Source organism: Lutra lutra, chromosome 10 (assembly GCF_902655055.1).
Source record: "Lutra lutra chromosome 10, mLutLut1.2, whole genome shotgun sequence".
Lineage (NCBI taxonomy): Eukaryota > Metazoa > Chordata > Mammalia > Carnivora > Mustelidae > Lutra > Lutra lutra.
In genome coordinates, this window is record NC_062287.1 from 91,683,160 (window position 1) to 91,700,773 (window position 17,614).

At 35.1% G+C, this 17,614-nt stretch overlaps 1 protein-coding gene and 1 long non-coding RNA gene across 2 annotated transcripts in view; one reads left to right on the forward strand and one right to left on the reverse strand.

Moving 5' to 3' along the window:
• LOC125079046 (uncharacterized) overlaps positions 1 to 17,614 on the reverse strand; it is a 99,392-nt gene that overhangs the window by 8,341 nt on the left and 73,437 nt on the right. The window contains exon 3 of the long non-coding RNA XR_007121031.1: positions 6,555 to 6,626. This is a non-coding gene — a long non-coding RNA (uncharacterized LOC125079046). The remainder of the gene's footprint in view (positions 1 to 6,554; positions 6,627 to 17,614) is intronic.
• On the forward strand, positions 5,163 to 5,372 carry LOC125079045 (non-histone chromosomal protein HMG-17-like). Its single transcript, XM_047692389.1, has one exon. It carries the CDS (start codon positions 5,163 to 5,165, stop codon positions 5,370 to 5,372), a length of 210 nt encoding a protein of 69 aa, XP_047548345.1.

The following is a 17,614-nucleotide window of genomic DNA, read 5'->3' on the forward strand; positions in this document are numbered from 1 at the left end:
TGTTCTAATACTATATTCAAAAGCAGCATACTTTTCACTTAAAAATTGCAATTTTTAGTCAATTATGTTATTTTTAATGAGATATCAATCATATGATATTTAAATATCTTTGGTTCAGTCTTGAGGACCATAGAACTTGACAAAAGGATTCATTCTTGTAGCACCACAACACTTAACAATATCATAGTAACATCTGACTAAATTCAAGATCACTTTCACAGCTTCATTTAACTATGAGTTCACACAACCATGGTTATTCTATTGACTATAATAACAATAATAAATGTTAACATAGTGATAACTATGTGTTAAGAGACACTGCTCTAAGACCATTACTCTTCCAATCATTTCTGCAGATTTGGCATTTGGGGATTAATATTATGTTCTACTCATAGATGAAAACACTGAAATCAAGGTGTTTAATAATTTATACAACAGTATATAGCTAATAAGAGGTGAGAATGGGATAGGAAACCCACCTGTCTACCTTCTGAGTGTGCTCTTTACAGAATAAATGGATATGGGAACCAAGGCCAAGAATTATTAATGGTGTTTCTGTCATACATAATGGCCCCCTCACAAAATTATTGGTTTACCATTTCTGTGACTTTGGACCTGATGGGTTAATAGTCTTGGTCTTATTGTCTGCTTTTTTGTGTGTTTGAAACTTTGCTACATGCTTTAGCTAGATTGAACAAAATCTTTATGAGAATGTTGAAAGCCACCCCCTTCTCTTCCCACAAACACAAGGAAGTGGTCTTCCATATTCTCTAAAGAAAGAGAAAAATTGACTGCCATTGCCTTGATATGACTATAATCAGCAAAACAGGTAATGTGGAGGCTCATTGCACAATTCAAACTTTCAAATTTACAACCAAGTTAGAAATTTGGTGAAAGATATTTGAAACTTGAAAGGTTAAATTGTTATGACTAGCAAAAAGACTCAGATTAACAATCAATATTTTAAAAGATTAAAGTTATTAAACTTGGGTTTGTGCTCCCTAGAGAATGAAAAAAAACTCACTCTTTTCAAAGGGTCAGTAGAAAGCAGCGGAAATAAAGTGTCATTTGTAATTAAAATGAGGGATTTGGATGTTGTTTGAGGATAAAAATGCAGTACCCATCTCTTCAAAATAACTTAATTACAGAGATCATACAGGGGATTAACTGAGTTTTCAGGACATTCTTTCAGAGAACAAAATGACAAGAATGAAATATTGCAGATGTGCAGATAGTAAAAATGTCCATGGAAACAAATTATCCATTGATAATCCAATTACCTGTTGCTTGCAGATCTCCAATCTGTTAATTATCTCCATTTATTTTGAATCTGCTTTCAGCCACTGGGATTCATTATGGTCCATTCAAGTCTCTGCCATAATTCAACACTTTTTACTCTTTTTTTTTTTTAACATAAAGAAAATGGTCTATCATTTCTTCACAACTTTGATTTGTAGTGTTTTCCATTCCTTCAAATTGTTTTGGATTAGTATTATTTTTCTTTAATATGAAAACATGGTCAATCTGAGTCTCAAATGGAACATCAGGTACTGAATGTATTAAGATAGTATTGGCATTATTTATAGAATTCTGTAACTGTATATGGGACTTTATAGAACACATAAAAACATAACCATCTCTCATCATGTTAGTATCCATTCTCATTCTAGTTCATATCACCCTGCTATTTCTCTACATCAGTAAGGCATCATTAAATATTCATGACGTGACACTGAAATAGTGCAAATAAAATGGAAAGAACTGAGTTGATTTCTCTTTTTTATTCACTCACACGATCTTTGCCATGATTATATTGGCTGTCATTTTTGCTACTCTCTCTCCTAGTCTAGCCAAAAAAGGCACCATGGGAATCTTGAAAACATTATTGCAGTAAGCCTAAGAGATCTATATGGCCAAAATAAATAGTGCCATGCTACTAAATGGAAATGATGTTGAAAGGAATATACTGTTCTCTGTAAATGAAGACAAAACTACTACATAAACCTTTAGTTCTTTTTCCCCTCACCAGATATGTTTTTTGGTGTGTCACCATTTTGCAATATGAATGTCCATGTTTCCTAGTTCTAATCCTCAAAAGGCAGATCTGGGGAATCTAACTTAACTAACACATCCAAACCTGGCCCAGTTAGTCAGGGTTCTGCCAGGAGATGTAAAGTACGAGGGGTTCATCTGGTATAAATGTGACAGCAAAACTCGATCCTCCAATAGAAGGCATCAAGTGCTCCAATAGAGAAGCATATAAAAAAGATACATAGGCCAAACATCTCCTTATAGTACACTGCCTTGGGGATTTTGTGCTTTTGCACATGCTCTTTCCTCTGTCAGTGATGCTACTGTCATCATGCATGGCCAACCTTCTTCATTTGCTCTTCAAGGGTGAAACCAAATACCGTCTCTCCTGGGACTTCTTCCCTCCTCTCTAGTTTCTGTGTTCACTTGGCAGTTTGTTCCATAAACAACCATCACAACAGTAAGGTCACATTTGTTATGAAAATCCCAACTAAGAGACGGAGATATCCAGAATGGATCCATAAGCAAAAGCTAACTGTCTGCTATCTACAAGTGAGAAACTAGAAATATAGAATACACGGAAATGTGAATGTGAATGGGTGGAAAAAGATGTAACGTGAAAAAAGGAAGCGTATGAAGGCTGAGCTGGGTGAACTTAGGAAGTTTACCTCACTGAGTGTCTGTGAAAGTAGGATGATGATGGTAACAACCCATTAAATTTTTGTGATGCTTAAATGCATAAACATGTAAAATGCTTAGATCAGACACATAGTTCTAAAAATGTGGTTGGAGGGGTGCCTGGGTAGCTCAGTGGGTTAAAGCCTCTGCCTTCGGCTCAGGTCATGATCTCAGGGTCCTGGGAACAAGCCCCTAATCAGGCTCTCTGCTCAGTGGAGAGCCTGCTCCCTGCCCCCACCCCCGCCTGCCTCTCTACCTACTTGTGATCTCTCTCTCTGTCAAATAAATAAATAAAATCTTTTTAAAAAAATTAAAAAAAAATAAAATGTAGTTGGATATTTTATTTTTGGCTTAGAAAGGTTATAAATGTTATCAGAAACTCTTGTATAAGGAGCTGTGGAAACACAAAGATGATGTGATTTTTGCCTGTAGTTCACTGAAGGAATTCAAAGGAGAGGTCAGTGTACACAAAACTTGGGAGAACACTGGGAATGTAATTAGTAAACAAAAGCGGGAATAAAAATTCAGGGTGTGAGTAAAACATGTTGGAAAGTAGATGGTATGTTTGGGGAACAGTAAGTGGTTTGTATAGCTAGAAGATAAAAAATACAGTGAAGGGGAGAATGGAGATTAGATTGGAAATGTAGCATGATCTCCTTGGCCTCATTGGGGTTCAGACCACTCTAGTATTAAGAGATTGAGATCTATCTGGCAGATATAGGAGTCTTGTCTCCTAATTTCTTGCACTTTAGCTATGTGATCCCTGGAAAATGATTTAAACTCTCTGTGCTTCAGTTTCTTCCGTTGTTGCAATGATTAAATTAGATAATGTGAAACATCAGAATATCTGTGGAATAAGTATGAAGCCATCACTTAGAAAGTTTCTACGTGTAAAAGCTGGAGAAAATCATCTAGCCTCTCAGACTTTCAGGTTCTTATATGTAAAAAAGAAAATATTACTCCATACAAAAACAATATTTGTAAACTATAATGTGTTCTAAGTACCAACAAAATTAATGTACCATTTTTTGAATACCTATTAAAGTGCTATCTGCTGTACAAAATAAATCAAAATATACATATGTTCAAAAATGTATATGTTCCTTATTTTTTTCACCTATTCTTTACAACAAGGTAACATAAATTTTATTAATTCTATTTTTATTAAGAAAGAAATTGAGGCCCAACATTTAATAAATTTTCATAAGCTCACACAAGAAATTTAAACATCTTGGTTGTTTCAAATTCCATACTCTGCTCCATTTTATGTTTTCAGATGATTGTTATTATGAACATCACTCATTTTCTATTTATATTCTGATTTTTGATTCTGTTAATATGTCTAATACTGGGAGAAAAGAATCGACTGAGCAATGATATTATAAGTAATGTTCTTAATCTAGAAATAGTTCTTTATCTGTAATTTACTCATGTCTCTGTTTAAACAAAACTAGAAAGGACAAACATTTTTGAATGCTAAATTCAGTAAGATTTAGATATATTTACTTCCTAAGGAAAATGCTTCAAGAATGCATTGAGAAATTCTCAAAGTAATAAATAACCCCCATGAAAATAAATTAGCATATGATTAGAAGCAAAATGTCCATCTCTACCTCTGGAATATCTATCAGACTATGGCACCTGAGCTTTTTATAGCCCCTTGGCAAGAACTGAGACATGTAACATATTATGTAAAATCTCCCATTCTGGACAACCTTGAATATACTGTAGTGACATAAAGCTACCAAATTTGGTCCAAAAAAAAAGGGACAAACTCACTATTATCTCAGGAGAACCACTGACTCTAAAGATCACACTGAAAATAATTTCTCTAATTTTCATTCATAATTACATTACCAGACTTTTTTTCTCTCATGTGTATTTTCAAAAAAATCTTCAGAAATACCTTCACAGTCTAAGAAAAGTCTATTTTTCCTAGTAGGAGACCCAATTATCGTTAGTTATTAGAAGATGACCTGCCATGGTATGTACAGACTGATTAAAGTGTGTACACTGTAAATTCTTTCTTTGTTAAAGATTTACTTATTTATGTGAGAAAGAGAGAGAGAGAGAGAATGCGGGGGGGAATCTTTCAAGCAGACTCCCTACTGAAGCATGGAGGCCACCAATCCTTAATCCATGAGATCATGACCTAAGCCATGAGATCAGGACCTGAGCTGAAACCCAGAGTCAGATGCTTAACTTACTGGGTCACCCAGGTGCCCTGACAATGTAAATTTATATGGGTTGTCTCCCCTAGTATGGGATTACCAGTGTTTCCAGGCGGCAATCTCAAAGGGTGTTTCAAGCATCTTACATTTAACCTAGGTATCAAAAGGAGACAAGCATCCTGAGAAGCAGTATAAAGCAGAACCAAAAAAGACCCCCTGGCCCACTAGAGCCCACCTCCACTGCATCCCTACATCCAGAGCCTATGTCTCTCCAATGCCACTATGCCAAAGAGAAAGGCTAAAGGGGATGCTAAAGGAGATAAAGTCAAGGTGAAGGATGAATCACAGATAAGATCTCCTTCAAAGCCAGAGCACAAGACTAAAAAACCTCGCAAAGAAGAGAGAGAAGATACCCAAAGGGAAGAAGAGAAACACGGTGCTGACAAGGATGGAAATAACCCTGAAAAAAGTGGAGATGCCAAAACAGACTAGACACAGAAAACTGAAGGTGCTGAAGAAGCCACATGAAGTGAGTGCATTTTTTATAACTGTGTACTTCTTGTGACTGAACATTTTGAAATACTATTTTTATCAAGTTTTTGAAAATGCAGAATTTTGCTTTACTTTTTTTTTAAAGATTTTTTTTTATTTATTTGACAGACAGAGATCACAAGTAGGCAGAGAGGCAGGCAGAGAGAGAGGGGAAAGCAGGCTCCCCGCCGAGTGGAGAGCCCGATGTGGGGCTCGATCCCAGGACCCCAAGATCATGACCTGAAGGCAGAGACTTAACCAACTGAGCCACCCAGGTGCCCCTGCTTTACTTTTTTTTAAAGCTATGTTGTTAGCACACAGAACAATTCATTGTTATTTGGAGGGGAAGGGCATATGTCACTAATAGAATATCTCACAACTGAACTGATATGGGGGAAAACAGTTACCCCTTCTAGTTTTGAGAAAATTCCTCTTGATGTTGACAGGCATTAGCCACCTTGGAACAAACTCCTTGTGGTGTGGAAAAGGGAAAATTCATTTTTTTTTAATGTCTTCTTTTCCCTCTCTGTCTTCAGCATAGACTTGACTCCCTTTAACCCAGAGACTTGTTGGAACCTGACCCCCAAAATGGTTCCCAGTATGTCAAGCAAACTGCCTTTGAGACGGATGCCTTCTAAGACTCCCTTTTTAGCTTGTGGGTCTTCAGATTGCTAATGCTGCCATTTTCATTTCATTTCCTGAAAGTCAGAGTCAACTTATGAAAAGTTGTTGAACAATATTCTAAGCATGAAAGGTCAACCCTCACTCCAAAATTTCCGTATTCATAACACAACATGAAGACTTCACTAGGATTTATAGTGGCTTTCTAATTTTAGTAGTCCATTGAAGAATGGACTTTGGAAGTTTTACACTGTTAATGATTGTCTCCTGGTATCCTACCTGAACTACCATGGTTGTTTATGAAAAGTATCTTTAATAAATCCGGATACAGTTTGGCTAAGGAAAAAAGCAAAGAAAACAGAATCCTTGGATTAAAAAGTACTATCCTATTTTCCCTTGGTTTACCAAGAGTACAAAAAAGAAAACCAAGCATCTCTGTAGTTTTTCACCAGGGTATTTAAGAACATCTCTTTATGATATGTTGAAAAGCACAAGCTTTGGAAATAGTGTTTTATTACCTACTTGGTATTTGATATTTGAAGTCTCAGGTTCTTAACTGAACTTTATTTTCCTCTTTGTCAAGCTTTGTTGGAGCTGTGGAAATATTACATAAGTTAATTAAAGTAATACCTTTGAAACAAAACTTTTTACTTTTATCATGTATCCCAAACTTATATCAATATGAAGAATATGGTGAGTATACTCTTTCTACAGGATGGTCAGTTTAAAGGATAGGCTACCCCATAAGGTTATTTTCCCTTGACTAGTGTTGTTAGATGATTTACTCAGTCAGTTGTCAGATGGTACTTTATGCCAAACAAAATAAAATAAAAATACAGTTAATGATGTTATCATTTATAATATAACAAATTATTATTACTGATCTTCCTACATCCACCTCCATTTATTCATACTAGTAAGTCCTTTACCTCGAGAAATGGTGAGATTGGGGCACCTGGGTGGCTCAGTGGGTTAAGCCTCTGCCTTCAGCTCAGGTCATGATCTCAGGGTTCCGGGATCGAGTCCTGAATCGGGCTCTCTGCTCAGTAGGGAGCCTCCCTCCTCCTCTCTCTCTCTCTCTCTCTCTATGTACTTGTGATCTCTCTCTCTGTCAAATAAATAAATAAAATCTTTAAAAAAAAATGGTGAAAGGATGAATACCCAACTTTTGTATCAACATGGACAGGACTGGAAGAGATTATGCTGAGTGAAATAAGTCAAGCAGAGAGAGTCAATTATTAAATAGTTTCACTTATTTGTGGAGCATAAGAAATAACACGGAGGACATGGGGAGATGGAGAGGAAAAGGGAGTTGAGGGAAATTGGAGGGAGAGATGAACCATGAGAGACCATATATGGACTCTCAAAAACAATCTGAGGGTTTCGAAGGGGCAGAGGGTGGGAGGTTGGGGGAGCCTGGTGGTGGGTATTTATGGAGGGTACAAATTGCATGGAGCACTGGGTGTGGTGCATAAACAATGAATTCTGTTACACTGAAAAGAAATTAAATTTTTAAAAATATTTTTAAAAAGGTGAGATTATTTTCTAATAATTGGTTAATATGCAATATTCATTGCAGGGGAAACTAATTGATGTATTTTCCTGATTTTCTTTTGTTCTGTGATGAGGATAGAATAGGCAGTTTACTAATATTTTAGCTTAAATTGGATATCAAATCAAATACCAATTTATAACTGAACTTTAGCTGTAGCCAAAGTATACTGTAAATCCAGGTCATGAACTATAGAATAAGACATCACCAATTAACAAATGTGGGAACCATTCAATTTAGGTAAATTGAGGTAATCAGATGCAGAATAAATTTTGTCTTTTTCTTCTTCTTTTCCAAAAGAAGTAACTGTACCTACTTCACTTGCACTTGCTCTTTGACTAATGTGTCACTGTGTATCACATTGTCTTTGTCTCTGTAATTCATAATATGAAAATTCATTTATAGCACAAAAATAATGGGCACATTTTACCTCTAATTAAGATTACTCATCAGTTCACACCCACCAAGAATTCTACTGTGCTTTTATTTCATCACTGCTTACATTAATGTACCTCGTTTAATCACAGTAATGCCAGGAATTATTCCATCATAACCAGAGATGTACTAATTTATTCTTCTCAAAAAAGAGAAATTTTAACATTGAAAATCTTGAAATTTATATGTGCATATGTTTAATAATATACATGTATAAAATTTATATATGCATATATTTAACAATACACATGTATAATAGTTTTTGCTATCATGCAATCTAAGAAGAGTGTTTGAAAGTATGTTTGCCTTCACTCTGAGAGGAAATTCATTTCTGCTTCAATATTCTATCAATATGGGCATAACATAAAGCCTGTGGATTTTGACACAGCCAATTACAAAAAAATTCTCTATTAAAAATTTCCTCATCCTAATCTCCCTCACCCCCTTATAAAGTGAAGAAATAATTTGTAAGTACATAGGCTACAAGTCTTGGTTCAAGAATTAGTAAAAAATAAACACGAGATTTCTCAATCTCTTCAGAAGATCATTTCCTAAATGGGTATCTTCTGAATGTGTGCTTATCAACTAAAGTGCTTCATGATTCAGACTAAAATCCTATGGTAATATTTGGAGAAAGACCATTGGAAAGTGTTGCCTGCTTTTAATCCAATTTAATTCACAATTGGGCTTCATTAGTATCCTACAGTGCTGGCTCCAAGTTCTGCTGTTTGTGAATTAGAGAAAATCACAATGAGCTTTCAACCTAAGTAGTAGTTCAGAGATTCTCTACCAACTCCAGGAAAGGTTAGCATAGAACCCTATAAGTCTACCATTAGTCTAAACACTGAGTTTTTCTTGTTGGAGTGTTTGGTGTATCATAGTCAAGGAATGTTTTATGCAAAAGAGATTTTAAAGATTATCTTGTACCTTCAAGCATATTAAAATCAAAATTGGGAGAGTATATATGTCTATGTGTGTGCATTTGCAGTTGTGTGTGGGTAATTGGATGAGTCATGCATTTTCAAACAGAACAAAATTCTATATGACAAACATAAACATAAAACCTATGTGTGACCTAGAAGTTTATAATAGAAATAAGGAATTTGGAGAGAGAAACAAAGGGTAGATAGGGTTTGAGATTAACCTTGAGGGTTGTACAGAAGTTGGACGGGCGATGAGAGGTATGGAAGGCAGGGTTCTGAAGATAACCCCTTAGCTATCCATTCTCTGTTGAATCTAATACTAGTCAAGGTACTTGTTATGAAAAGATTTTGCAGATGTAATTGAAGTCCCTCAAAAATGACTTTAAGCTACTGGAGATTATCTGAGTGGGCCTGACCCAATCAAGTAAACCCTTTACATGCATGATTTTATTTTGCTGAGGGCAGAAGTCAGAAAGATGTACTCCTGCTGTCTTTAAGGAACAACACAAATAGTTATGTTGTGAACTTCTGAGGGACAACCTCTAGAAGCTCAGAGAAGCCCCCTGCTAGCAGCCAGCAAGAAAATAGCCATATACCTGCAGGGGAATTTCATCTTTCAATAACCAGTATTACTAGAAGAGGATCCAGACCCTCAGATGAGAATCTCAGCTCAGCCAACATCTTGATTCACCCTGTGAGATCTAAACAGAGGATCCAGATAGCTGTGCCCAGGCCCCTGACATGGAAAACATTAGATAATAAATGTATTATCTGAAGTTGCTGAGTTTGTAGTAATTTTTTGCTACATCAATAGAAGCTAACACAACAAGGATACATGGAAATAGTCAGGAGATGAGAGGACTCTAGTACACACACACACACGTGTATGTATATTTACATGTATATATTTTAGATGTGTGTGTGTGTATATGTGTGCATATATATATGTGTGTGTATACACACACACATATATACATTTGCCTGGAGTGAGGGGATAATAGTGGTAAAGAAGAGTAGTTCATTTCAGTGTACAATGATAGCTTACTGAATGTCAGACTGAAGTTTAGACTGTCCCCTGGAGAATCAATGTAATATGGCAGTCTCAAGATGAAAACGGTCTACTTTATGCCAAGTATAACATACTGGAGGGTATAAGAGTGTGAAATAGGAGGGCTCTATGAGTCAAGCAGGAAGACGAGGGAAGAGGATAAGAGCAAATGAGTGAGAAAAAAACAGCTGTTAGAACAAGAGAGTCAGAACAAGACCGGTCAGGAATTAGAACACCTAATCATTTGTAGGGAAAGAAATTGTGGAATGAAAAGCTACGGGAATAAAGAACAAACTAACCTGAAATATAGGGAAGAGAAAAGTAACAGATTCTTTGTGAAAATATTCAGGTACTCTCTGATAAAAAGGTACTAATAAGAAAAGAATTTGATATTAGAAAGTACCTGGCTGGCTCAGGTGGTAAAGCATGCAGCTCTGGATCTCGGGGTCATGAGTTCAAGTCCTGCATTGGATGTAGAGCTTACTTAAAAGCAAAAAACAAACAAAATACTTACTCTTTAACAGACATTGTTTAAAAATATGAAAAGGAAACACTAGGCAAACATGCAGATAAAGAGACTCACGTTTATAAGAAAGTGGAAAGAAAATGCAGTAACTCCAAGAGAAAGGAGGAACTTAGCAAAGTACTTTAAAAGATGGAGTTAAAGTGGTAGGTTTAAACAATCTGAAAAGCTTTTCAATCCATGGTTAGTATGCACTAGGATTTATGAGGTTATCTTCATGTATGGGTGAGTAGAGCCATTAAACTACTGGTAAAAATTAGAATTTCATGTCAACTGACATTTTCCTTAAAATTTATTGAAAATGTATCAGATTCTTGAATTGTCAAGGGAGGAGAAGAAAATTAATACATTTTCTTTGTTAGACTATGGATCATCCAATTAGTAATTTTTTTTATACAATGGAGAACTATCTGGAATACAAGTAAGCTTATTGAATCCATGATAATAATTGAACATAAAATATCAGAGTAGGTAAAAAGAAGTTTGCTTATATTTAAAGAGAAACCAGTCTTAAAAGTTCACAACTAAAGCAAGTTCTTATTTGAAGTTATGTGAGGACTACAACTTTTCACAAGCTCAATAGGAAAGAAAACAGATTCAGTATTAGGAGGTGTTCATAGAGACTGTTCTTATCACTTTCACATGACTGATTCTTATAAATTCCAAGTGAAATGTTATTTTTATCTTTTTCTTGTTTCAAGTTTTTTTGTTTGTTTCTTTTGGGTTTTGGGTTTTTTGTTTTGTTTTTGTTTTGTTTGTTTTTTAATTCCAGTGTGGTTAACATACAGTGTTTCTATTAGTTTCAGGTGTATAATATAGTGATTCAACACTTCCATATGTTACTCAGTTCTCATCACAGTATATGTACTGTTAATCTCATTCACCCATCTACCACACACCTCCCCTCTGGCAACCATCTGCTTGTTCTCTATAGTTAAGAGTCTATTTTTTGGTTTATCTCTTTTTTTACTGTGTTCATTTGTTCTGTTTCTTAAATTCCACATATGAGTAAAATAATACTGTATTTGTCTTTCTCTGATATTTCCCTTAACGTTATACTCTTTTGATCTATCCATGTTGTTGCAAATGACAAGATTTCATTCTTTTTTATGGCTGAGTAATATTTCATGGTGTGAGTGTGTGTGTGTGTGTGTGTGTGTGTACACATCACATCTTTATCCATTCAACCATTCATCTATCTACAGACACTTGGACTGTTTCCATAGTTTAACTTTTGTAAATAATGTTGCAATAAACATAGGGGTGCATATATTCCTTTGAATTAGTGTTTTCATATTCTTTGACAGAGGAGGAAGGATTATACAATGGGAAAAAGACAGTCTTTTCAACAAATGGTGTTGGGAAAACCGGACAGCTGCATACAAAAAAAAATGAAACTGGACCACTTTCTTACACAAAAATAAACTCAAAATAGATTAAGGACTTAATGTGAAAGCTTAAACCATGAAAATCCTAGAAGAGAGCACAGGCAGTAATCTCTGTTGTAGCAACATCTTTTTCGATATGTCTCACAAGGTTAGAGAAAAAAAAAAAAGGAAAAATAAACTATTGGGATTATACCAAAATAAAAAGCTTTGGCACAACAAAGTAAACCAACAAAACTAAAAGACAACCTACTGAACAGGAGAAGATATAAGCAATTGACATAGCCAAAAACGGGTTAGTATCCAAAATATATAAAGAACTTCTGTAACTCAATACCAAAATCAAATAATCCAATTTAAAAAATGGGTGGAAGGGGCGCCTGGGTGGCTCAGTGGATTAAAGCCTCTGCCTTCGGCTCAGGTCATGATCTTAGGGTCCTGGGATCGAGCCCCGCATTGGGCTCTCCACTCAGCGGGGAGCCTGCTTCCCTTCCTCTCTCTCTCTACCTGCCTCTCTGCCTACTTGTGATCTCTGTCAAATAAATAAAATCTTTAAAAAAAAAATGGGTATAAGACATGAACAGCTATTTCTCCAAAGAAGACATACAGATGGTCACAGACACATGAAAAGAGGTGTTATTTATCTAATTAAAAAAATAAATTTGGAGAACTTAATTAACAAGTCATTAAATCCACAATGCTGGAAACTGGGGCATCTGAGTGTATAATCTTATCATTTCTGACTCCAAATCTGAATCTGCTGTTCACTTTTTTTTTTAATCTTACTCCCTCTTGGCATCTGTCCATTGGCATTCTTTGAACTGGATTTTTTAACAAGTGTCATATACATAGTTTGATTTAAGGAAATAAATCTTTCTTCCTAGCTGTCCAAAAGTCTTAGAAAACACAACCAGTTCAAAGGAAAATAAACTGTAATCATTAAAATTGAGTAGTATCTCAGATGTATGGCACTACTATCAATGTATATCATATACTGGGAAACATAGTTGAAAATGCATACACACAGACTTTTGAGCTACAAAAATCTAGGTTGATATATTATCTTCACCATTTACTGACTGTATTACATTAGGCACAGTATTTAACCTTTCTGGGGTTGAGATTTAAATATACATTGAGAACTTATTAACTTAAATTCATAATTCACATCATATAGAAAGCTTACAATAATCACTGATTTATATCAATCTGAAATATTATTTAAAAACAAGAGATTGGATGAGATAACTTCAAGTTCTTTTCTAATGTTACAGTTGTCTTTCTCTTTTAAGTGTGCACTCAATGATTACTAGTAAATATATAGACTACAAGCCATGTTTAGAACAGTTCCATCATTTTCTTGTGTCCATTTGCAGTCAATCTCCACTCCCACACCAGCCCCAAGCAACTACTGATCTACTTTCAGGGAGTATAGATGTTTTTTCCCTGAACATTTCACATATTTGGAATTATAGAATATGTAGTCTTTTGGTCTGGCTTCTTTCATCTAGCATAATTTTTTTGAGATTAACTCATCTGATAGCATATATTTCCACTTTTTAATTGTTGAATAGTATTCCTTTGCATAGGTTTATCTATCCACCATTTAATGAATATTTGGTTTTATTTTTAATAATTTGGGGGCTATTTTGGATAACATTGCTATAAGCATTCACATGCAGGAATTTGCATGCACTAATTTCTCTTGGGTAGATTCCCAGGATTGGAATTATTGGCCATAGAGTAAATTTGTTTTAACTTTTAGAAAAACTGTCAAACTGATTTCCAAAGTGATTGCATCATTTTACATTCCCACCTGCAATGTATATGGGTTACACTTTGTCCACATCCTCACCAGCAATTGTTATTGTCTTTTTATTATAAACATTCCAGTGAATGTGAAGTGTTATTTCATTATGATTTTCACTGCATTCCTTAATTATTAATGTTGAGCATTGATTCATGTGCTTATTTGCCACTTACATGTTTGATGAAGTTTCTAGTCAATTCTTTGCTCATTTTTAATCGGGTTGTGTGTCTTCTTATTATTGAGTTGTAAGAATATTTTATATATTCAGGATTCAAGTCATTTATCAGAGAGATGGTATATATTTTACTCCAAGCTGTGACTTTTAAAAAAAAAATTATGATTATTTTTGAAGCATCAAAGTTTTTTTTTTTTTTAAGATTTTATTTATTTATTTGACAGAGATCACAAGTAGGCAGAGAGGCAGGCAGAGAGAGAGAGAGAGAGAGGAGGAACAGGCTCCCCGCTGAGCAGAGAGCCCGATGTGGGGCTCAATCCCAGGACTCTGGGATCATGACCCGAGCCAAAGGCAGAGGCCTTAACCCACTGAGCCACCCAGGCGCCCCAAGCATCAAAGTCTTTAATGTTGATGAAGTCCAAAAATTCATATTACAAAATTGGATTGATCATGTTTTGGGTATTATATGTAAGAACTCTGCCTAATTCAAGGTCCTCAAGATTTCCTCTTATATTTTATTCTACAAGTCTTAGAGTGATGATCCTTACATTTATATATGTAATCCATTTTGTGTTTATTTTTGTCAATAGTGTGGAGTAATTGTCTAAATTCATCCTTTTGTATAAGGATATCCAAACTCTCATTTATTGAAAAGTATGTATTGTTCCCACTAAAATGACTTCATTGTCAAAAATCAATTAACCTTAAGTATAAAAGTTTATTTTATGCTGTTAATTCTTCCTTTGCTTTATATGACTCTCCGTAGGTAAACACCGTGTTGTCTTGATTACCATATTGATTATTATACCTTTATTTTAAGTTCTGATATTGAGAAGTATGTTATCCAATTTTGTTCTTAATCAAAATTTTTTTGGCTATTCTCCTTTGCATTTCTATACAAATTTTAAGATCAGTTTGTTAATTTCTGCAAAAAAATCTGTTGGACATTTGTAGCAAATGTATTGAATATATACATTAATTTGAAGAGAATTACAGCCCCGATAATATTTAATATTCAAATCCATGAAACTGGAATGCTTCTCCATTTATTTAGATCTTTAATTTCTTTCAGGAATGTTTCATAGACACCAGTGCATTTTGTTGTTGTTCTTTTTATTGTAAAACATTTCATTTTTTTAATTCTATTGTGAATAGAATAACTTTCTTAATTTCATTTTTGTGTGTTCATTGCTAATATATAGACACATACTGATTTTTTTTAATCCAGTGACCTTACTGAACTTGTTTATAAGACATAAAATAGAGAACACATGTGTGCATGTGTGTATTCCTTAAGATTTTCTAGATAGAGGATCACAATGTCAGAAATTACAGACAGTTTTACTTCTTCCTTCAAATAGGAATGATTTTTTTTCTCTTATTACACTGGCAACACAATATTGAAAAATAATGTCAAGGAGCAGACCTCTCTGCTTTGTCCTGATTTTAGAAGAAAATCATTCGTCTTTCACTATACATTTATCATTTTGCTATTTATTGTCTATATGTCTCACGATTCTCTTTTCCTTTTTCTTTTTGTATATGCTTGTTAAATAGGTAGTTTGTTGTGTCATTTTCAAATGTAGTCATTTTATTTATTTTTGTGGCTGTTCTAAGGATTAAAATATGCCTCTTAATATGCCACAAGTCATCGGATGTGGGAGGTCATGGGGAAAGATAGTGAATTTTAACTATGTTAATGTCACAAAAATATGTTCATTCATTCATCAAGCTGCTGTTGTTAAATCTCACCCATTCATCTCATTTTGGTAAGTGGAATAAACTAGTTTTCCTATGAGTGCACCTCTGTAGGGGCATGAAATTAAAATCAAAAGATGAGCAATTTCATGGTAGCTTAATGTTTGTTATGAATATAGTAATGTCCTCTCCTTTGTTCTCAGTGGAAAACTATCTGTCCCTCCCAAAACTGTATTACCAAAAGGAGAAACTGCCTTCAAATATATTCAGAGTCTAGTATGGTCCCAGAGCTGCAGGAGATCCCCTTGAGAACCATGAAGAATCTAAACCCACCAATGTCTCTGACACTGGCATCAGCTACTCTTTTGATGTCCCATGAAGGATAAATGGCAAAAACATCTTTTAAGATCTTTCTAAATACCAGGCCCTGAGATGGTAGCTGTAAATATGGTGGCATATCCTTGAGGCCAACAAAATTGTTATTATTCTACTACTGATATAAATTAGACTCCTTTGGTGGAGTATTTACCATGACTTCAGCACAAAAATAAGAACTTGTTACTTCATTTAGACTTAATATTACCTTAGTTGTTAACTATTCCTCAATTAACAGGGCCCCACTCTGGCCCTCCTCCTAATCCACTCTTACAAGGAAAAGAGTCAATAGACTCAGAAAGAATATGCCTGCCATAATCCTGAGGCATCCTCTAATACTGGATGCTAAAGTGAGTAAGTAAGTAAGTAAATAAATAAATAAATAAAGTAATAAAGTAATAAGCCCAAAATGGAGTCCCTTGTGCTAAGCCCTGTATCCCCAAAATGAGACTTAATTATAGTCTTAGCTCTTACAGAAATGGAATCTATCTTTCAACCTGGCCAATGTTCTGGCTGCCAGAGATCATGGAAACCCTTACCCTCCTTCCAATCCCACTTTCAGAGTACCCAAGTGCACGTTTCTGAGGTCTATTTCCTCCAGGTACATTATAAGCTTGGCACCTGCACATTTAGGCCAGGGGGTGATCAAGGGATAGCTAGCTGTTCAGGGGTTACAGATGGAACCTGGATGGGTCTTTCATGGTGAGCCAGTGACCTGGGAATGGGCAGAAAAGAAAAAAAATGAGCTCTGGCCTAGAGACTACAGACCAGACACCAGTGCTCTATGTTCAAAACTTTGAGGAATTCAAGAATTTTTAATTTAATTTTATTTTATCTTTTTTAGAAGATTTTCTTTTTTTTAATATTTTATTTATTTATTCAACAGACAGAGATCACAAGCAGGCAGAGAGGCAGGCAGAGAGAGAGAGAGGAGGAAGCAGGCTTCCTGCTGAGCAGAGAGCCCGATGTGGGCCTCAATCCCAGGACCCTGGGATCATGACCTGAGCTGAAAGCAGAGGCCTTAACCCACTGAACCACCCAGGCATCCCAAGAATTTTAAATTTTAAATTGGACTTTCAGGTCATTATGAAAATATTAAGGCAAGAGTAAGATTTTTTATTTAACAGCATGTTAATTTGCCTCCTACCTTTTAAACATTTAGATATAGGGTGTGATGGACTACATACATATTGATCTTAGCCCTATAATAATCTGGCATGGGATGGGGTATTAATTTCACCTTTGTGCAAGTGAGAAAATCTGAGACTCAAAGGAGTTGAATATTTTGGCTAAGGTTACAAAGTCAGAAAGAGAAACTATATCTGTCTGTTTCCAAAGGCTATGAAAAAAACATTACATTGTGCTTCCCTTATATTGTAATATCACATTTCTAATATTTGTGGAAACTTCAGCATCACTGGTTTCAAAGACTGCAGTGTTTTGGTGACACCATCCTACAATGATGGAGTCCAAAGAATATAAAATACAAGCTTAAGGAGAGCAAAAAATGCTATCTTTTTTGCTTATTCTGTATTTTTAGAACTCACAAGTAGGTACCTACAAGCATATAGTAGGCATTCAAGAAACCTGTGTTGAGGAATGAATGAATTCAATAATGTTGGTGTTTACAGTCACACTGGTGTGACCTCAAATATAAT

Bases quoted from the DNA above. Each gene is read 5' to 3' on its own strand.
- LOC125079045 (XM_047692389.1), top strand. From the start codon at position 5,163: ATGCCAAAGAGAAAGGCTAAAGGGGATGCTAAAGGAGATAAAGTCAAG.